The 21,316-nt window shown below is 41.1% G+C and overlaps 3 protein-coding genes and 2 non-coding genes across 12 annotated transcripts in view; 4 read left to right on the top strand and 1 right to left on the bottom strand.

Moving 5' to 3' along the window:
* Window positions 1–1,123: 1,123 nt before the first annotated feature.
* On the bottom strand, window positions 1,124–7,988 carry LOC113172848 (high affinity cGMP-specific 3',5'-cyclic phosphodiesterase 9A). The gene is made up of 14 exons (XM_026375877.1): window positions 7,901–7,988; window positions 6,836–6,997; window positions 6,699–6,750; window positions 6,425–6,527; window positions 6,175–6,317; window positions 5,997–6,056; window positions 5,091–5,268; window positions 2,806–2,928; window positions 2,502–2,594; window positions 2,300–2,367; window positions 2,103–2,205; window positions 1,766–1,870; window positions 1,439–1,585; window positions 1,124–1,318 (listed from the first exon to the last, which is right to left on the bottom strand). Exons 1-14 carry the CDS (start codon window positions 7,986–7,988, stop codon window positions 1,124–1,126), a joined length of 1,620 nt encoding a protein of 539 aa, XP_026231662.1.
* A 1,967-nt stretch (window positions 7,989–9,955) lies between these two features.
* On the top strand, window positions 9,956–13,828 carry nifk (nucleolar protein interacting with the FHA domain of MKI67). The gene is made up of 6 exons (XM_026377384.1): window positions 9,956–10,170; window positions 10,554–10,682; window positions 11,929–12,037; window positions 12,269–12,480; window positions 12,938–13,000; window positions 13,252–13,828. Exons 1-6 carry the CDS (start codon window positions 10,048–10,050, stop codon window positions 13,432–13,434), a joined length of 819 nt encoding a protein of 272 aa, XP_026233169.1. The 5' UTR covers window positions 9,956–10,047; the 3' UTR covers window positions 13,435–13,828.
* On the top strand, window positions 11,706–11,836 carry LOC113173867. The gene has a single exon (XR_003299849.1). It is a non-coding gene; the product is annotated as a small nucleolar RNA ACA64 (small nucleolar RNA).
* LOC113173871 lies at window positions 13,036–13,166 on the top strand. The gene has a single exon (XR_003299853.1). It is a non-coding gene; the product is annotated as a small nucleolar RNA ACA64 (small nucleolar RNA).
* Window positions 13,829–16,113: 2,285 nt separating the features above from the next.
* clasp1a (cytoplasmic linker associated protein 1a) overlaps window positions 16,114–21,316 on the top strand; it is a 59,826-nt gene continuing 54,623 nt past the window's right edge. For 6 of the 8 annotated variants that reach the window (XM_033325821.1, XM_026375641.1, XM_026375640.1 and 3 more), the window contains exons 1-2: window positions 16,114–16,249; window positions 17,941–18,627. In XM_033325821.1, the coding sequence (XP_033181712.1) occupies window positions 18,430–18,627 (198 nt within the window). In that variant the 5' untranslated portion in view covers window positions 16,114–16,249; window positions 17,941–18,429. Of the gene's footprint in view, window positions 16,250–16,661; window positions 16,681–17,583; window positions 17,665–17,940; window positions 18,628–21,316 lie in introns of those variants that run through there. The other 2 variants (XM_026375636.1, XM_026375637.1) reach the window with 2 other exon arrangements.

The raw sequence follows: 21,316 nt of genomic DNA, 5'->3' as shown, positions 1-21,316 counted from the left end.
ACAGTATTTCTGCTGTGTTGTTGTCACTCACTCTGTCTGTCCGACTGAAGGAGTGATTGACAGTAACAGTGAGAGTCACAGCTGTCTCATCACTGCACTTTTGGTGACACCTACAGTCCACAAGCCACTTCTACACATTTCCTTTAAAATGGACAGTTTGATGACAGTTCTCCAGCGCTTCCCATCTAATCTGATGAAGGCTGAGAGGATGTGACTGGAAGAACAGGATGAACTGCAGAAATCCTAGGCGTGAGAAGCTGTGAGACTAACACAAGAAGGAGTTTTTACTCACTGATGTACCACTTTTGCTGAAACCATGACAATCTTGTATATTTATGATGTCATAGGCCGCGATTGCTCTGACTCCCTTTTCACGTATTATTTCAACTCTGCTTTTAAAACTCTTCATGTTGTTTTGCATATTAGTGCAAAACCAAAATCTGTTTTTCCATATAAAGGAGATGCACCAGACCCAGTGAATGTTGAAGTTGAAATTGGACTCTATATGCAAGTAAAATGTGAGGCGGACAGTGGCTTAAATGATGCACAGAACAGTGTCAGAGCAGGATCTTTTAGCCACTATACTCTAAGGCTTTATCAGTTGAATACTAGGCTGCCATATCAGACTGAAAGCTGATGTCAAGGTCTTTACGGTGCAGGTAGATTGCTTTTCATTGTATGTAACACTCTGCATTAACATCACCGTCCAGGGTGCTGATCATTGGTCTCCCTGTAATGTGACAGCAGTCCCGTCACTTCATCTGGACAAGAGCAGATCTTCATTTGGAAGGTTTGCATCTGATTTTGCAGAAGAGTACCACTGAGTACTGGAGAACTGCTTGTCTGCAGCACCTTCACATCATATATGGCTATATAAGAGGACTCAGAACCTTAGCCCGACCTCATCAAAGACAACTGATCAAACCCCAATAAACAATTACACAAATATGACAGCTGTTACACAAATACTTCAGCCCCTGGTAAGTGTTTTATTAAGTACATATTCTCTACTGTTGCAACCAAACTTATTCACAGTATGTTTCTTTCGAAAAAAGCAACAATGTCAATTTAACATAATATAACAAATACAACTTTGCAATGTAATAAGACAGATCACCACAGATTACTGTGTGTCTGGTTTCGAGGTGTCAGGCCCAGCCTCCGCATGGCTTTCCGCTGTGCTCTGTGTACCCACGGTCGTCTCCTTGCTCTTTGCACCGTTCTCACTCTGAGCTCGGTTCTGCTTCTCCCTCTCCAGGGCTTTCTCCATCTCTGTGTAGTAGTCCAGAGCCTTACGCACCGGGTCAATAATGTGTTGCTGGAGAATGAATAAAGAATTATTCAACTACATTTCCTACATCTCTCAGAATAATGTGTCAAAACCCAAAAACTTTATTTCTCCCAAGAATACTTTTTGAATTGAATTGACAGGAATTACCTCCAGGCAGGGGAAGAGGTTGGCTAGTTCGATGAAGAGAGGGAGAAGGACAAATCTGATGAAGCCTGTTTGAGATGAAGGTTTGGTTACTTTGTCCCGGTCCATGAAGGGGGTGACTGGAAGACCCTCTAGCTTCTCCACATCACTCTGAAGACACAATCAGCACAACTGGAATGAATGGGTATAGGGTAACTTTTATCCTAATGAACTGGTTTGTTGAATTGTTTAACAAAAAAGATTTTCTGTGGGCCTGATACCAATATTCACGTATTCCCACAGTATTAAACATTGCATTAAACGTTGTTTATGTGCAGTGGGAATCAATACCTGGTTGTAGAACTCTTGAAGGAGACAGTCCAACCAGGGCTCAGCCACCTCCATGGGTCGTGCCTCGTTGGATATGTCACTCACTTTGATCAGGATCATCATCAGCTGCATATGCAAGAAAAAAACAAACAAACAAACAAATGAAGCACAATAATTTTCAAAGAAAGAGAGGAATTATGGGGAAAAGGTGTTTCTATTACTGAAAAATGAAACTAAAGTTGTTTCCTATCTTAATACTCATGAGTTACAAAAACTTACAGTACATACATGTTACAATAACCAGTGCCATGATGGAAGTTAGATGAATTTAAAGCATATGCATGGCTGGATGTCTTACCACATCTTTGTGGTCCTTATTAGTGAAGTCGAAAGCAGGCAGGAGGGACTTGAACTTGTTGAGGATGTCGTTGTGCCTCGTCATGTCAGTGGCCAGGATGCATCTGCAGATTTGGATACCACAGGGTACAATGTAGTGTTGTTATGATAGCATTACAGAGGAAAGGCGTATAGTCAGGATTAGGAAGAGGATCTCACTTGATGATGCCTTCTCTTATCCGTTTGTACTGATCCATGGACAGATTTCTGAAGATGTTGCTCTCTGTCTGCAAAACAGAACATCCTCATGTTATTTTGACTCACTGCATAACGGGCAGGATGTGCAATATGGAAACAGCATCCTTTTTTTGCAGGTTTAGTTTAATGGCAGCATGTTTGGATCAAGAAGACTCATCTTTACCTTCTCCAGGATCTCAAAGGCCACAGCACAGTGATGGTTTTCCAGTGGAGAGATGTCATTGTAGCGCAGCGCAAGTTCAGTCCGAGCATTTATCTGAAAGGTGGTCGGATATGATTTTGCAGTTTCTGATTACAGTTATGAACAGATGTTGCTGAAGCTGTTCAATATGTACAGATGCTACAGACTGTAGGGACAGCAACAAAAAAACTCAACTATAATTAATAGAATAGATAGTATAGTTTAGTACATTGATGTTTCAATTTTCAAACGGTCAATGGCAGCATACAGAGTGAATTTCATTTACCTGATAGGCATTGTTGTATCCTGTGTGGTCGAGGTCGTGGCAAACAGCAGAGGTCAGCATGATCAGCAGGTCAATGCTGTCCATCCTACTCCTCAGGTCAGTCAGCCAGATCAAGCCATACATCTGTTCAGTGACAGAGCAACAATGACGAACAGAATGGGAGCTGCTGCTGTACATCTTTGAGAAAATGAAGGGGGCTAAATACTTTAAGAGGTCATATTATAAGTGGTTGGAATAAGTGTAATAAGTGTACTTCATAAGTGTAAGGAACCAAAAATATTTACTTGTTTACTTTCTGGATCACTGTTTATAATGGAGACCCATCGTCACCACAGTGAAACAAGTTATACAGTGAGGGAAAAAATTATTTGAACCCCAGCTGATTTTGTAAGTTTGCCCACTAACAAAGAAATGATCAGTCTATAATTTCAATGGTAGGTGTATTTGAACAGTGAGACACAACAATGACAAAAAAAATCCAGAAAAATGCGTTTCAAAAAGAGTTATAAATTAATTTGCATTTCCACGAAGGAAAGAAGTATTTGATCCCTTCGAAAAACGTGCTTTAGTACTTGGTGGCAAAACCTTTGTTGGCAATCACAGAGGTCAGCCGTTTCTTGTAGTTGGCCACAAGGTTTGCACACATCTCAGGGGGGATTTTGGCCCACTCCTCTTTGCAGATCCTCTCCAATGTTTGGCAACTCGAACCTTCAGCTCCCTCCACAGATTTTCTATGGGATTAAGGTCTGTGACTGACTAGGCCACTCCATGACCTTAATATGCTTCTTCTTGAGCCAGTGATTTGTTGCCTTAGCCGTGTGTTTTGGATCATTGTCATGCTGGAGTACTCAACCACGACCCTTTTCAATGCCCTGACTGAGGGAAGGAGGTTCTCACCCAACATTTGACGGTACATGGCCCCATCCATCCTCCCTTTGATGCGGTGCAATTGTCCTGTCCCCTTGGCAGAAAAACACCCCCAAAGCATAATGTTTCCACCTCCATATTTGACAGTGGGGATGGTGTTTTTGGAGTCATAGGCAGCCTTCCTCCTCCTCCAAACACAGCGAGTTGAGTTGATGCCAAAGAGCTCGATTTTGGTCTTATCTGACCACAACACTTTCACCCAGTCTTCCTCTGAATCAGTCAGATGTTCAGTGGCAAACTTCAAACGGGCCTGTAGATGGGCTTTCTTGAGCAGGGGGACCTTGCGGGCACAGCAGGATTTCAGTCCTTCACGGCGTAGTGTGTTACCAACTGTTTTTTTGGTGACTATGGTCCCAGCTGCCTTGAGATCATTGACAAGTTCCTCCCCAGTGGTTCTTGGCTGATTCCTCACCGTTCTCATTATCATTGAAACTCCACGAGGTGAGATCTTGCATGGAGCTCCAGACCAAGGGAGATTGGCAGTTAATTTATGTTTCTTCCATTTGCGAATAATTGCACCAACTGTTGTCACCTTCTCACCCAGCTGCTTGGCAATGGTCTTGTAGCCCATTCCAGGCTTGTGTAGGTCCACAATCTTGTCCCTGACATCCTTGGAAAGCTCTTTGGTCTTGGCCATGGTGAAGAGCTTGGAATCTGGATTGATTGATTGCTTCTGTGGACAGGTCTCTTTTATACAGGTAACGAGCTGAGAGGGCTGCCAATGTCAGCTCGTTACCTGTATAAGATCCACCTGGGAGCTAGAGATCTTGCTGACGGATAGGGGATCAAATACTTATTTCCTTCATGGAAATGCAAATTAATTTATAACTCTTTTTGAAACGCATTTTTCTGGATTTTTTTTGTCATTGTTGTGTCTCACTGTTCAAATAAACCTACCATTGAAATTATAGCCTGATCATTTCTTTGTTAGTGGGCAAACTTACAAAATCAGCTGGGGTTCAAATAATTTTTTCCCTCACTGTATGTAATATGGCTGCTTTTAAAGATTAGGGCTACAATCATTGACTTTTTTGTCCACGTGGGTGCAGGGAAACAAGGCATCCACAAAACATTGACACACTATCACCTCATGAAGTTGTTAAGGCTAACATGACAAAGCAGACCAGTAAATGTAATTGTAATGTAATGTAACTTTACTGTCTTTTAGATTTGTTTTGGTTTCCATTAACCGCATGAGAGCCATGAGAGTGATTCTGTGTGTCCAGTGTAAATCACCTCTCTACCTTGACTGCTATATGTCCTTCACCAATTACCAAAGTTGATGGCTTAATTGCATGATTTCATAATTTCACAATCACAATTTGGCCTGATAAAACTTACTCACTTATCTCACTTACCATTTGCGTAACACAGAAACAGTGTTTGAAGTTGTGGAAAGGGATGTTGTTGTACCTCCGATAGACTTCGAACAGGAACCGCTGCAGTACGTCAGACTCAATGTTGAAGGTTGCTATGAAATCTAAATCTGTGTACATGACCTGCAGGAGCACCATGATCTCTGCGTCCTCCCACTGCCTGCACACACAAAATGATGTGAAGATGCAGTACTCGTAAAAGGGGAGAGTTAAGATTCCTACAAACTATGGTTTTCAGTGCAGAGCTCAGATTAAAGGTGCCCAGTAAGTACATATCCAAATCGAAGCAAGGTATAAAAATAGCACTCCAGATAGAAAAGCAGGTAGAGCTACATTGGTACATACGTGTCAAAAAACAGATTGACGCTAGTTGAATGCTTTTGAATACTCTTATGCCCACATAACAGTTTCAAAGGAATTCTGTAATTCACTATCATTATGTGATGTCCCCAGCTTTTATTCTCGTTGCCGCTGCATGACCTTATATCTCTGTCCACCTCCGTCATCGTGGGTTTGCTTAAAAAGCTTCGGAACAAATGAAATGATGACCAAGCCACAGTGAACGCATCACGCTCTTCCTACCCGTGAAGCCCCACTTCAAACATGGTGTTCATTAAGCCTTTCACAAAGACCTTCTTTTGATTAGTGAGCCCTCTGCAGGCCTATTCATATTGATATTAGTGTGTCGATCAGAAGAAAGGGGTGAGGGCTCCTCTCCTCTTCAGAAACACATCAGAGGTGCTTGTTGGCCACGGTTGCCATTAGCCGACCGTCTGCTTCACTGTATGCTGAAGGAACAGGTGCACTGGTTGTTTGTTCATCATCACACAGGAGCACATACAGCTCCATCTCCTGCATTATTTTCCTGCTGTTCAAATCAAAACTTACCAGTTATCAAAGGTTGGGGTCTTTAGGTACTGCCTCACTTCCTCTGATACCTCAAGAGAGCTGCCAACATACAAGCATTGATGTAAACTAGATATTCAGTCACTGAATATATGAGACAGAGCTGGCTTACTTAATTAGTTAGTTAGTTAGTTAGTTAGTTAGTTGTGTGTGAACGTGCCTCATTTGAAGGAACTTTTCCCGCACGTGCTCACACTCCTCCCTGGTTTTATGCAGTGTCCTCTTGTGGTAGAATGGGGAGGGCTTGTGCGTTGCCTCAGACAGGTCTTTGAACAATCCGAGCCAGCTCAGATGCTCCACGCTCTGGAAAAGAATCAAAGTAGATCCAATCAGCGTCCTAGCACTGTGTCAGCTTCTATTTCTTTAAATAATATGAGCAGCTATAAATCCACACAGTACTTTGGCTCTACCTCGAGTTTTTCACGGAAGGAATCCACCTGCTTATTCATCTCGTACACAACTGCAGGAGTCTCTCCTGCCTCGATTAGGATTTTCTTCTCCAGGCCCTGAAGTCTGAGGTCACACACCATCAGTGAGCTGTAAAGTCACTACAAGTCCCATCTATGACTTTGGATTGTGTCTTCTCACAGAACAGAACACATTTTCATATTTCAAATTCCTCACTGAATTCTTCTTTTCCTCAAGAACATCATTAAGTACTGCATGTGCTTCTCTCATGCCCACCTTTTCTCCATGGATGAGAGGTCAAATCCAAGCGCACCGGCGAGCTCCGCACCTGAAATGACATGAAAAGATGGAGACAGTCAACAGTCTCTAAACCAACCCATGCACTGTGATTCCTACGGTGTAGTCACACATACCTAGTGGCTCACTGTTGCAGTCGGCAGCCACCACCTCCAGCTTGTAGCAGGAGTTTGGGCTGTTCGGCTCCAGTCTTGGGGAGATGTTGATGATGTTGCCCTTGGGGTTGTAGAGCTTCAGGATGTCATGGGGTCCTGCCTCTGCTGCAGAGCGGAACAGATCTGGAGGGATGATTTCGCACAATGCTCAGATCAGTTGTAGTCCTCGTGTAATGAGTAAGAACGACTGGTTGTCAGGTTGTGAAAAATCACTTTGATAAATTGTACACTGTGGAAAATGGCTGCTGAGTATTTATTAACAGATGATCAAAATGTGTATGTGTAATATGAATATACAAATGTATGTTAATATAAAGAAAATTTGAAATGACAAATACTGGACAAAGTTGAAATGTAATGTGTACTTCACTTGTATTTAAGTACAAATTTAAAATAGTGCATCTGAAAACGTCTGCTGATAAAATATCTTTTCATGATGACAACTTACAACTAATATATAAATGTCAATCAAAATGATTTATTATTTAATAAAATTATTAATTAAATGTAGCAAATACATGCATGATACTCTAATAAGGTGAAACACAACAAAAAACATCCATAGAAAACATGTGAAGCCAGTGTTACACTCAACCTCATGTTGTAAATGAGGAGCTGCCAGTGGCAGCTGTACCACTGTCAACACCTCCAACTACATTATCCTCCATAATACTAATTCAAGTTTTCATCTGCTCTTCGTGATGACTGAGAAATGATCCTTGCAGTTAGAGTAACCAGGTGTGATTTCTTGAGTGAGGAAAGCACAAATGCACCCTGTCTATGTGATATGATAATAATATCAGATAATATCAGATATTCACATTGTTATGACCTAAAATCATGACACAAGTCTGTTAACACCAGTGATAGAAATGGATCACATCACATATTCTGTTAATATTTAGTTCCTTGTTTCTTAATTTGAGACTTAATTCTAATTAACAACATGTGAATTCTCAGCTAGTCCTTGACTAAAATAAAATTTTAGCATGAACTTCAAACGACAGCATCATTTTCAGCTCGTACCTTTGACGTCCTGGGCAGGACAGTCCGCTGGGAACTCAGCTCGCTCTGGTCTGCCATTCACTGTGAAGTAGATGATTTTTGTTGCCATGTCTTAAATTGGGACTCATTGATGTTACTGTGTGCGCTGCTGATCTGCATCTAACGTCTGTCTCACCTCATTATTTGACTGGTAAACACTCCACCTCCTAATCATTATTCTCTCCACCCCCTGTTCAGCACCTCCTTCCCTTCCTTTGTACTGTAATACTGTATTTTTTTTACATATAACAGTAGAATTGATTTATGGTAGAATTATAATTACATCTTGATCATATTCTATATTCTAATAACACAGCACAACAGCATAAGAACAGCATGAAGAGTAAGAAACCATAAGAACTATTTAAATTAACATGATAAATTACATTTTTTTTCATGATGTGCATTGTGCAAATATTTACAAGAATATAAGCTACATATTCATATACAGTATATTCATATATGCATGCAAAGGTTTCAGCAAATGACACACACAGTAGTGATGCTGCACTGCTTATGCAGAAACCTGCTCTACACCAGCCGTTCTTGAACGATGCAGTGGACAGATGACATTCTTCTTCAGTCTTTAGTCTAAAGATAGTTCCCTCAACACCAGCCCATGGCTGAGGTGGCTTGCTTCTGGACCTGTGCTTAACACCACCTACTTTATGTACAGAGGTGACTTTTACAAACAGAGACATGACCGTGCCAACATCCCCAGTATCACCCACTTATTTATGAAAGAAGTGGAAAAGAAAGCTCTCAAATCCTTTCCTGGAATGACACCAACCCACTGGTTTATATATGTTGATGACACCTGAAGATCAATATCGAAGAGATACAGGCCTTTACAGACCACATGAACGCTGTGGACACTAACATCAAATTTACAAGGGAGGACACCAAGGACAACTGGTTGGCTTTCCCGGACTGTGCAGGCATCATTGGGACGGACAAAAGGTTGGAAATAGAGATTTACAGGAAACCCACCCACACTGACCAGTAACTTTTGTTTGACTCACATCATCCACTCCAACACAAACTAGGAGTCATCAAGAGTCTGAACCATAGAGCGCAAAACATCCCCACCACCACAGTCCCAATTGAAAGAAGACAGGTATCTGAAGACAGCTCTCAAGACCTGTGGATACTCCAAGTGGACCAGAAAAAGAACAAGGGAACAGTCGGAGTCCAAGGTCCAACGCAAAATCCTGGTCATTCCTTACATGGCTAGGGTTTTGGAGAAGCTCAAAAGGATTTTCAGAAAACACAGCAGTCTATTTTTGAGCAATATAGTGTACGCAGAATGCTCTGAGCTGTACACTGGAGAAACCAAACAGCCGCTACACAGGAGGATGGCCCAGCACAGGAGGAGTAACACCTCAGGACCTTACTCAGCTGTGGACCTTCAACTTAAGGACAAAGGAGACTCATTCAAGGACAGTGGCGTTCAGGAGAAGTGGTTTGAGAGTGTCAAATCACTCAACAGAGGTGGAGGCCTTAAACACAATCTATCTTCAATTTATCATGCTGCCCTTCCATCCATCTGCACCAGGTTGGACAGACCTAAGGACCCACTTTAGAGGGTAAGAGAGGTTGGCAGAGGTGTGACTATTACATCCTTGACATCCTCCCCTTCCATTGTTTCACCTCGTTTGACTATTGACTGATTTTCATTCAAAATAAGTCAAAGGTTTTCATACAATTTTAAGCAGAAATAGTATAGTATATATAGTATAATAATGTCATGAGAGACTATGTCCTGTTGTGCATCATAATTAAGAAGAAAAAAAAACACAAAACACAGAATAGGAGGCTGGACAGATGTCACTATGAGTGACATATTTCACATTGTCACACACTTTTACACCAAATAAGCAAACATGAAATAGAACACCTTTCAATGTTACATCCAGTGCTGCTTTAAAGGACTTACTCCTCCGCGCCTTTAGGTGGCGCTGTGAAGGGCGCAGAGCCGCAGATCCCACTCAGGCGAACCTTCCCTCTGCGACTCTTTGGCCGCCAGCACATGGACAACCGGAAGAAGACACCAACGTGGTTCTGTAGAGAGCTGTGCGACGGTGTTTGCTGCTTCCAACTAATGTCTTGGATCAACTAGTTCATCTGAAATGACTGAAAGTAAAGCAGACGCGCCGACTAAGCCGGCGAAAGAACTGCTGGCTTTGAACCCTAAACAGGATTCGGAGTTCAAGAAGAAAGTGCAGGAGGTGAAGAAAAAGAAGTCGGCGAAGGTAGGTCGACAAGAAGCGGTGTTGGCCTTCAACCATGTGGGGTTTGAACTCATGAGGTGATACTAACATGAACTAAACATAGTTCATGTTAGTTCAGACCAGTATTATCTTCTGCGTCTAATATCAGAGCTAACAGGTGGTACAGACTGAATTGTAACCCGGTGCAGCACTAACCACAGTTAGTTAGCTCTAGCTACATTTGGGAGAGCACCGAGCGCAACAAAAATGGCAAATAAAAAGAATGAATCTAATAAACTAGATGTGTCTGTCTAGTTTATCTACAACATCTTGTAGACGTGTGTAAAACCCGGCATAGTAAATGGATTCCTCGTTTTGTGTGTGTATTAATTGATTGTGTTCTCGGTTACCGTCTTTTCTCTCAGGGAAGCCGTTTAACCCCAGGAGTGATTTATGTGGGCCACCTGCCGGAGGGACTGTCAGAGCCAGAGCTCAAATCTTACTTTGAACAGTTTGGGAAGGTCCTGAGACTCAGGCTGTCCAGGAGTAAAAAGGTAACACTAAGTCCGTAATATATAACTTTAGAAATACAGTTAAAGACAAAATGATCAGCCATCTTCATGAAGTCAGAACTGTTTTCTTTCCAAGGAAAAGACCAAAAAGATGTTTTACTGATGCTCTGGATTCAAACAAGGAAAAACAAAAATGACAAGACCGAAATTATTATCCACTGTACATAGTGTAACTTTCTGCCTCACACTTGAACAGCCTCTTATGGTAGTTCCTGACTAGGCACATGTCATTTGAGGGATCTTAGCCCCTCTTCTTTCAAAGCATATTGTTCCACCTCGTCCACATTGTGTTGTTTTCCAGCATTAATCTCCTGCCCCAGATCTTGGTTCTGATAGGGCCACTCTCGGACCTTGATTTTGGCATTCTTCAAAAAGTTTAGGACAGACTTCCAAAACTCACCCCGTGTCTTAAATGTTCACTTCAGTCTGGCTTTGATTCCCTACTGTGTGAGCTTTTGTTTTTCTTGGATGATGACCTTGAAGTTAAGAGCTCTCGACAGTCTCCCTTATAAAATCAAGTCCACAAGAGGAGAGCTCTGGGAATTCTTTTTGACATCTCTGACTACGTTTCCTCTTGAAGTTTCTGAAATCTTGCACTTTTCTGACAGGGTTAGTGCCACTAATCCTGTTCATTGGAGTCCCTTAATTAAATTTCAATGCTGCTTGATTGCTCAGGTCTGTACTCAAAACAAAGTGACCCCCTCAATTATCATTACATTTGGTTTAAAGCAAACCTGAAGATGTATTTTACATTCCAAATGTACCACGTAGGGGCACTAACATTGATAACATTTACTGTGTAACTGCTATGTATGTTTATGAATAATTCAAATGTATGCAAAAATAATGCCAATGTACCATAGTTCCTTGGGAGCTAATAACTTTATTTTAAACTGTATGTTTGACCTGCTATACAATGCTGACCCACCAGCTGACATCCTATCAACAGATAAATTCCATGGTGTTGGTGAACCGGCTGATTCTTGATTCATCATTAGTTTTGGCTCAGACTGAAAATGATCTCAGATGTAACAGTGATCTGTGGTCAGATAACTGAGCCCAAAGTATTGTGGTACATTTAGCTTATCATCCATTAGCCTGATTTGCGGAATGATAAAACCCATGTACCAACAGAAATTATTAAATAGGAACCAAATGCAGGTATGCAACAATTCAGATATGATATTCACCATTATTTTTTTAACCTTGTCATTTCTCTTACTTGCAGACAGGTGGAAGCAAAGGCTATGCATTTGTGGAGTTTGATTGTGATGAAGTAGCAAAGATTGTTGCAGAAACCATGAACAATTACCTCATGGGAGAGAGACTCATCAAATGTGAGTATTGATTATGTAAAGGTCTTTTAGTTATCAGCATGAGTCCTGTTTTCCTCGAAATTGAAAGTGAGATTACTTGATATGCTCATGGCTTAAATCAGTCTGAGAACATCACAAATGTAATCCTTTCCACCCTTTAAACTTAATACCATTACTTTATTGCCAGTAGTGACAATACTGTAGTGATGAATTATTTGCCTTCATGTAATCATTGCACCCTGCATTTCCCAGGTCACGTGATTGCACCAGAGAAAGTGCACGAGAAGCTTTTTGTTGGCTCACAAAGGGAGTTTAAAAAGCCCTCGCTTCCCGCTGTGGCGCGCTACAACAGCAAACGCACAGCCGAACAGGTTGAGAAGATGAAGGAGAGACTCCTGCGCAAAGAATCGAAGCTCCGCAAGAGGCTTGCGGCACATGGCATTGACTATGACTTCCCAGGATTTGTAAGTGTTTGGAGTTTGGAATGATAACTTTAGTTAACACCTAGCTGTGTTTATCTGAGCTTTATAAAGTTGTCACCTCAACCTCAATTATTGCATATGCTTTTTGAATGTTGGCCCAGAACTTCAGATTAGTCTACAATGCAGACAGTGAACTGCAACCTTTGTGTTCTTGATGCTTAGCAGGGGTTTGCTTGTGCTGAGTCCTCTGTGGTTATGATTATATATAATAGGTTGTTGTTACAGCTGTTGGTAAACATTAAGAATTAAGGAAACACTTGCAGTGTAATAAAGTCTGATAAAGTCAAATTATTTGTAATCCAAACTGTGCATAACTCCACCCAAAATCTATAAACGATTCCTAGTATAATAATAATTATAGTAACTACTGTTTAGTATTTATTAGTGACATCTTTTGTTTCCATTATGTTCACCATTAGTGCTTGTTGTACTTTTCCAGGCTGCCCAGGTGCCTCAGAAGAAGTCGTCGTCTGACTCCATAAATGCGTCCTCATGTAGTGATGTAAGCACAAAACACAAGTTCTATTTAGCTTGGGCACAGACTGAAAATGACCCCAGGTCTGCCTGTGATCTGAGGTCAGATAACTGTGCCTATAGCACTGTGGTGCATAAAGCTTATCGCGTGTGTCTATTGGTGGCAGCGTGATAAAACCCATGTACCTACAAACTCTATCAACTTAGTGTCAATGTCAGTACCCCACTCTGTAACAGAATGACCAACTATGACTAATGAGCTCCTCTCTTCCACTCAAGGATACCACGCCAGTGTGCACACCATCCCTCCTGGAGAGGAGGAAGTCTATGGTCGTCGATGACGATGCAGACGACGAGATTGTCGTTAAGCTTCCAGCTGCAGACAAAGACGAAGAGTGCTCCTCGGAGTCCGAGGAGGGGGAATCAGAAAGTGAAGATCCCTCTGAAGAAGAGGCAGAATGAAAGACTTCTGTTTTATTGTGGACTTATGCCTGTGAGAGCAGAGACGCATACATCACATCAGGACCATGTGGTCTTTTTCTTTGAAAGTGATGGGACATTTTTGAACTGCATTCAGAAGTGACTTTTACAAAGGATTCCACTGTAATTGTGGATATTACTGTGAGTACCATGGATGGTGCACACATAATCATCACAATGAGCCCAGAGTATGGGACTTAGATGACAGAGGATGTTTGCTGTTTGAGTCCTAGAGCAAACTATTAACTTGGCTATTATGGGCCGTAGTATTGACACGAAACATGCTACAGCATTGTCTATTGATTCATAACACTTGTCTGTGTGATAAAATTGTACTTTCTAAACTACAATCTTCAAAAATAAATAGGAGAATTTACTCTCGAGCTGTCATTTTAATTCAATGAGTTTATTCAGCAGAATAAGCAAGTGTAAACGATAATCACACTGCTGGTGCTTTTTCAGTGTGAATAATTAATTAATGATGGCTGGATTACATGTGGACACTTTTCAGAACAGCCATTTTTACTTGTCATGGCAGTAGAAGCACAATGACGAGGGTAACACTGCTTGTGAATTGTGACACCCTGCTCTGTGGAGGTTGTGGATTTCACTGTTTTGAGATTTTCCTTGTCCCACACTTTGCTGTGTTTGTTGCAGAGTGGTTTTTTTTTGTTGTTTTTTTTTGCTTCAGGAAAAATTATATTGTTTGTATGTGCAGTGTCTTATTTTTCTCTTTAAAATGGCTTCCTTATAACCAACAACAAATTATTATTTCTATATTTTTGATGGCAACAAATCCTATAAAAAGCAACTATAACTTGCATCTTTAAAAATGGTTAAAGAGCACCAGAGGAAATGCACTTCAGAGAGTGTACAAATGTGATAATTAGAAGTCTTTGAAGCTATTAAAAAAAATAAAACAATTGTTAGTGAGGAAGAAATATGTCACGCAATGCAGCTGTGTATTTAACTGATGTCTAATAGTTTTTGAACAATGGAGCTCTGGCAAAAATATCCTAAAATCTGGTTGTTTATTTCAGACATGACAGTGAGTAGACACAATCCATGGTTATTTTTAGTCTTGTAGGATTTTGTTAACAAAAACAACGTAGAACATCATCAGTCTCACACTTTAAAGAGCCCATATTTTTTTAAATTAAAAAAATGGCCTCTGAAGTCCCCCAAAATATACCTGTGCAGTTTCAAAATGTGTGTGAACAGACCATCTCAAAAACGTCTTTTTAAAGTTGGAGCTTCCTCTTCCCCAGCCCGGCAAGGTATAATGTCAGCGTCAGATAAACAATCCACTACTGCTGTAAAAATAATTTTAAAAGTTTCTCACGGTGTCTCCAGGACATCCTGACAGCACCGTTGTGTAATTAGCCCAGCATTGCACAGGACTCAAAAAACAAAACAAGACAAAACACTTTTAAATCGTTTAAATCGTAACACTTGCAGCTTTAAACTTTGAATAAGACCCAGGTTTAGGTCACAGACAGTCAGAATCAGTCTATGTTTGAACGTTAGACCTGAAATTAATCCAACAGCCGCGAATCAATCTGAACTTCACAAACTCACACGCACAACCCGCTGTCAAAAACAAATAAACCCAGTTTGTGGTAGGAAGAATAGTCTGTGTTCATGCACACATCCAACAAGTGAGCACTGTCTGTTCTGCAGAGTCCGTCTGCTGTAGTGAGGAAAAACAATGGTGGACTGCAAGTTTTGGACCGAGAACCACCATGAACTTTGAATGAACTGTTTCCACAAATCAGGAAAATAAAAAAAATGGAGGGAGTGCACGTCTGTCATACTTGTGTCTACATGCACTATAGCAAAAATGTGTACAAAAAGGGGATTTTGCATTTGGTGCAAAATATGTATAAAATATAAATATATATAAAGTAACCCTCCTATCACCAGAGACGAAGTGGGTGATTAATTAAAATGAATAGTATTAGTTTAGCATTTGATGCTTTTACAAATTAGAGACAGTATAAGGCATTAATACACTATTATGAAATATGACATCATTTACATAATGGAGATAAGGATGTATTCTGGGGACTGTTTTCTCTCTTTTCTTCACTCTAATGTTAAATAAATGCAGATTTGCTTAGAAAAAAAGTCTTAAAATAAATCTAACCTTCATGTACAGTAATGTCAGCTGTGTTGTTTTGGGAACCAGGACATCTCCTCTGTTTACATAAAAAGGTTTGGTGTCTGGCTCCAGACAAAATCATTTCTGTGAAAAAAACATTGCTGCTAATGTTTTTGATGGGCGTTTTTTTGATTGATGTTTTACCGACTCTTGTCAGTCGGTGTTTGCATTTTTGCATTTTGCAGCATTCTGAGTGAAAAGTAAAGTAAAAACTGTGGTAGAAGGACACAAATTTAAATATTACGTACTATGATTATGCATTTTTAGGATTCTAAATAAATGTAGTGAAGTAAAAAGTACAGTATTTCAATGTAGTATTATAAATAAAGAAATGAAGTATTTCATGAATCATGAATCACCTTTGCCTTCTGAGTGTGTCCAGTAGATGGCGCTACCCCACACAGCAGCAGCTCTTTTTTTTTTTTCAGTGCCATGCGACAGATTTCCAAGTGCCAACATCATCCACGGACCCACTGCGCCTGCGCACGACGATCCCATTCTTGTCCTGCAGGCAGCATTCCGGGTGGAGAGTGAGAGAGAGAAAGACAGAAGAGATTTGAGGCCGCACACTGTATATTTACCACAAGATATACGAGCTGTATGCCCAAACCAGCTGCGGCGTGTGAGCAGGATATGGTGAGTAGAAAGCTGAATGATGTAAAATACCCCTCCTCGCCTCCGTGTCACCTTTTCTTCTCTTTGTGCTGCCTGTCTGCGGGCTGACGTTCATTGAAAGGAAGGGCTTCGCTAGTAGGGGCTAGCTTGAGCGTTTATCCCCCCCCACACAAACACCTACTCTAGCTACTTTTGTCTGGCACAGCGGACCGGGTAGCCGAGCTGTTTGAGGTAGACAGAGGGAGAAGAGAAGGAAACTGGATTTCGTGGCCACTGGGGTAAAATAGACGGGAGGCTTTTGTCTCACGTCAGCGGTGTCTGGAAGCTGTCAAGGCGCTCCTGCGTCGGCAGCGCTAGCAACAGTGATGGTCAGGCTCCTAGCTAGCATAAAGGAAAGGCTGGGTGACTTGTCAAAGGTGAGAGGAGCTCAGGTGTGGTTAACGTGCAGAAAGGTAGGTGAAATAATTTAGTCAGATGAGTCCGTAACAAGCCAAAGTGATATTAACACTATTTACATGTTTATGTCTTATATGTGATTGGAAACAGCCTCACTATAATGGACCTAATGTGTTATTACTAAACTGCGTTGCAGTTCAGCTTCTTCAACGTGTACTTACAATCATACACTCACACACCTTTAGACTTTAATGTTTACAGTCGTAAACTATACACATGCACACATTCTGTTCGTCTTTATGCTGAATTTTATCAATACAATCTCAGCTAATTCTCTTTGCTATATAAAAACTTGAAAGTGCTAACTACATGTACTGTTTTGACAGTGTGATTGCATTAATAAGGAGAAAGTAGTTCACACATTACGGCAGTGTAAAACAGGTCATAGTCCACTGAATGAGAGCCATATCTTCAAGACAAGGCTTCAAGACCTGCAGGTTTGATTTTCACCTCCCAGAACAAAGGCCTTCATCTGAGGGACGTTGTTTAAACATTCCTCTCTGCCAGATATCTTGTCACACAACAAAACCTGAGGTTATTTGAAGGGAAGAAGCAAAACCAGCATAGGGTCAACCAGTTTGAACTGGGACAAATAAGCAATGTCTTATTCATTTGTAGCTCCTTGTGAAACTCAACCCTTCAGCCCTGGTGCTCAGCAATATTAACCTAATTAACACTCTTGCTTATTTAAAGGTATGTGGACACACAGACATTACGTCCATATGTAATTGGTGCATATCCCTCAAAAACCATAGTGATTAGTTTGCTGCTAAAAGACCAGCCTCCACTCTAGTTCAGAGCTTCCAGCAGATGTTGGCTGCAGGGATTTTCTCCCTTCTGTCTACAAGAGTATTAGTAAGGTTTGTCATCATTGATGAGTGGCAGGGTCTCGTTCACAGACGGTGGTCCAGTTCATCCCAGAGGTGCTGAATGGAATTAAACCAATTTGACCTGTTCATGGCCCTGGATTTGTGCACAGGGTCAGTGTCATGTTAAAACAGGAAATTGTCTTCCCACATTGATCATTTATGCCAAAAGAGATGTCCACATACTTTTGGCTCTGAAGCATTTGTTTTTTTACTACATAAGTCACTGTCCTTGCTAAAAAGTAAAAAATCCTGACATTTATTCTGAACAGTATTAAAGGGTTGTTTGTTTACCTGCAGACTTTAACAAATAATGATGATTCTACTTAAGATGAAAAGATCTGTTTATAATTGACTTTGAATGGCATGTTTGTCCTTCTTTCCCTTCAGGGCTCTCCAGGGCAGATCCCAGGACAAGACATGGAGCTCTAAGGTAGCCCTCTCCATCCATATCCATTTGTTGCCTTCCCTGCTCGCCAAAACAACCTCTTATACCCCTGTTATAGTGGTTTGGCTCACACAAGTGGGAGGGAGTAGTAAACTTCCCCCAGCTGCTGTCCAGACACACATATGCTGCATTGCTGCCATTCCCCAAGCTTTTCTCCATCCATCCCTCCGGCACAGCCACTAGCTTGCTAGCGAGCTAGCACTTGGCACAAAACGAAGGCCTATCCTCAAGGATAAAAATACAAGCAGACTGTGTGCACTCACTTTGTTCTCCCTTTTCCTGGTCAACCAGCCACATACGCACCAAGTGGGGCTTCTTTTGTTTAGCTGTCATTCCTGCTACTTTGAGCAGTGGAGGATTGCTAGAAGCAAGTCAGTCAGTCAGCTGGGCAGACTGAAGATCCCAAGAGGGGGCATTTATCAGAGACCAGGATGATGGAGCCCAGCATGGAGAACTGCCTGGCTCAGGTCCTTCAGAAGGACGTGGGCCGACGGCTCCAAGTGGGGCAGGAGATCATTGATTATATTTTGGATAAGGAGAAGTCTCATGACCTGGAGCAAGATCAGACGGCACTGGACAAGATGGTTGACGGCATCGCTAGTTCCTGGGTCAACTCCAGCAACTTTAAGGTAAATGCCACTTACAAAGCAGCTAACACGGCATCACAGGACAGTGTCACCCACACAGTTTGAGGCTTTGCTTCAAATAAATACCAATGTATTATTATATCTGCTTTGTGTTTTAGAAGTTTATTACAGCACTTAAGCATCTGTGTGTGTACTTTTTATCCCCCGTGAACAACTGAAATTTTCTGACTGACTCCTCTCAGGAAGGCAGAGTTTTGTTTACAGCTTTGCATAGTGTTGATTTGCCTTCCTCTGCTGTAGAGCTGTGAGTACTGCTTTGAGAAATAGGGTTCATAGAAACGTTATGGCTTCAATCTCTGAAGTAAAAACTGTCACTTAGAAAAGGTGTGTTATCAAATACCCAGACAGGGCTGAACATTGACAGTTTTCCTTGAGTCAAATAGAACTGAAAAAAAAATATAAACTGGAAAAAAGCTATGTTGCAGTATAAGCCTGTTGGAGAATGCAGTGTTGTCTGTGTTTAGACTGCACTCCATTTCATTATGCAGCCAAATAATGACATATCTCAGGTTTGATTAAAAAGGAATTTCCAGTTTTACAGTTTCTGTCTGTTTGCTGTGCAGCAAAGCAAAGCATTCTCGGGCAGGCAAAGGCACATAATGTTATATTGTTTCACTTCAACATTACTCACATTCTTGTTCTTGTGAGGTTGATTGTGCTACATTTTGGAGTACAGTCCTGGGCACACTTTTATCTCACCCTGATTGGTGATTACATCAGCAGTTTGTTCAGTGTCCAGCCAAAGCTCCAATTTCATGTCAGGATATGTCCTTTTGCACTGTGGGCCTAAAAATGTTGGCAGTCTCCGCCTGAATAAAGCCAGGCTTGCCCCTGATTCCCTACATACAATACTTTATCTCTCTGACTGTGTTGAAGGCTTTTAGTTGTTTTTTTCTTCTCCCATTGTCTCAAATTGTGCCTCCATGGTACTATGTGTGCAGCACCTGACTACATTTATTGTGCTGTTATGTTTTGTTTTTGTCTTGGAGAGCTGGCACATGCTTGATAGAAATTGTGGTGAGAGGCCAGGGAGAGTTTGAAATGTGAGGTCATGGACGTGGAGCAAGTAAGGGTTTAATTGGATCTGGCCTGGCTAGAGTTTAGATGAAGGGGTGCTGTGAGGCCAGAGCAGGCAGATGATTGGCTTCACAAAAGGGAATCGATACATTTGGTCACAGACAAACCTCCCAAACATTGTGCCAAATTACAATTTGATGTTTTTATTTAAAATGCTCTTAAAATGTATCAAGTCAGTTTTCCTAATTATAAGCATTGACCTAAATGAGTAAATCTAAGCTCTGATACAAAAACACATCTCTATTTTACACAGCACTCATGTCGTTAACTAGCCCAGCAGAGGCACTAAGCTCAGGCCAAGCCAATCACTTGGCAGCGAATGTGGAAACTATTTAGTTTGAGAGAGAGAGAAGGATTCATTCACCATAAATGGAGTTTTGGGGGGATGTGTCTAATGCCAAGCAGCTGATTTAAAGGAAGAGCTTTACAGTGTTTTATACTTTGCTGACCTAAACGTCATTCAGCTTGTTGTCTTTTCTGCACCCATATTTTGTGTTATGATAACAAATATCTCATTGTCGTACTGCCTTACTGGTTAGACTACAGCTCCTTTGGTAGGGTATCTGAGAGGTTACCGTACTAGACAAGAGAAGTGCCTACCAAGGCAAGGCAAGGTTTCAGAAAGATAAAAATAATACATTTGTTTCTTTTTACAGTGTCAAGCATGAGTGCATAGAAACGGCATTTTCCCATTTTCATTATGCTGTTTTTCATAATTTTAGGAAAACCGTCAGAGTGTAAAACTCACACTATCATCTGCATAACATTTCAGTAAAAAAAAAAAAAAAAAAAAAATCTGGAAGCAGTCAGGGGTTTGAACACAACCTAAAAACTCTCTGACCCTAATCCTAATTAGTGTTTTGGAAAATGAATACAGTATCACAAAAGATAATATCACGCTACTCAAGTGTATTGCTTTTTTCTTACACCCTTAGTTGATCTAGCAGTTAATACATTAGCCACAACACTAACACCATGTGGTGGTTTAAATAAAGTGGTGGACAGGGGTTAGCATTGACACTTATAGTTGATCTTTGTTTTTTCCCTAATGTCCATATTGATAGGAATTAATCGGACTGACCATGGTGACAGTTGGTAAACTTACTTGTGTTTTTGTGAGATGTGATCAGCAGTGTATGAATGTCACTGATTGTGCCTGTTGCCAGGCTCTTTCTAAAAAGAGCAATTTAATGATTCATGCATTTCATATGATGAGAGTCATGTGCGTGGTACGCAGACACCACTTCATGCAGTTGTCGTTTTCCAGAGAGATCTCTTTCTCCCCATCCATCATCTCAGGGCGTGTCAGGTCAGTGTCCACCTCCCACCCGTGGTTTCAGCTGCTAAATCAACTCAAAACAAATCTGCAAATGCCTAATGAATAGTACAAAACAGAGGTGTGGTGCTGTGGACGAAGCGATACAGAGAGAAAAGTTGTATGTTTCACAGAATCTGTCCAAATGTGGATAAAGTTAGATTTAGTCTGACAGGTGTCTTAGTTTGTTTATGGGGTTTTCTGAGTGCTTAATACGAGAAGTGTTCAGTATGTGCCACATTTATGGTGCTTCATCTTTTACTATGTCATGCAGACACT

Source organism: Anabas testudineus, chromosome 21 (assembly GCF_900324465.2).
Source record: "Anabas testudineus chromosome 21, fAnaTes1.2, whole genome shotgun sequence".
Lineage (NCBI taxonomy): Eukaryota > Metazoa > Chordata > Actinopteri > Anabantiformes > Anabantidae > Anabas > Anabas testudineus.
This window is presented reverse-complemented; position numbering and strand designations above follow the sequence as displayed.

Coding starts and splice junctions, on each gene's coding strand:
- LOC113172848 (XM_026375877.1), bottom strand. CDS start 7,988: ATGGCAACAAAAATCATCTACTTCACAGTGAATGGCAGACCAGAGCGA. Junction 5,269..5,996: donor ACCCCAACCTTTGATAACTG/GTAAGTTTTGAT, acceptor TTGTGTGTGCAG/GCAGTGGGAGGACGCAGAGA. Junction 1,586..1,765: donor TTCAAGAGTTCTACAACCAG/GTATTGATTCCC, acceptor TTGTGTCTTCAG/AGTGATGTGGAGAAGCTAGA.
- nifk (XM_026377384.1), top strand. CDS start 10,048: ATGACTGAAAGTAAAGCAGACGCGCCGACTAAGCCGGCGAAAGAACTG. Junction 10,683..11,928: donor GGCTGTCCAGGAGTAAAAAG/GTAACACTAAGT, acceptor TCTTACTTGCAG/ACAGGTGGAAGCAAAGGCTA. Junction 12,481..12,937: donor ACTATGACTTCCCAGGATTT/GTAAGTGTTTGG, acceptor GTACTTTTCCAG/GCTGCCCAGGTGCCTCAGAA.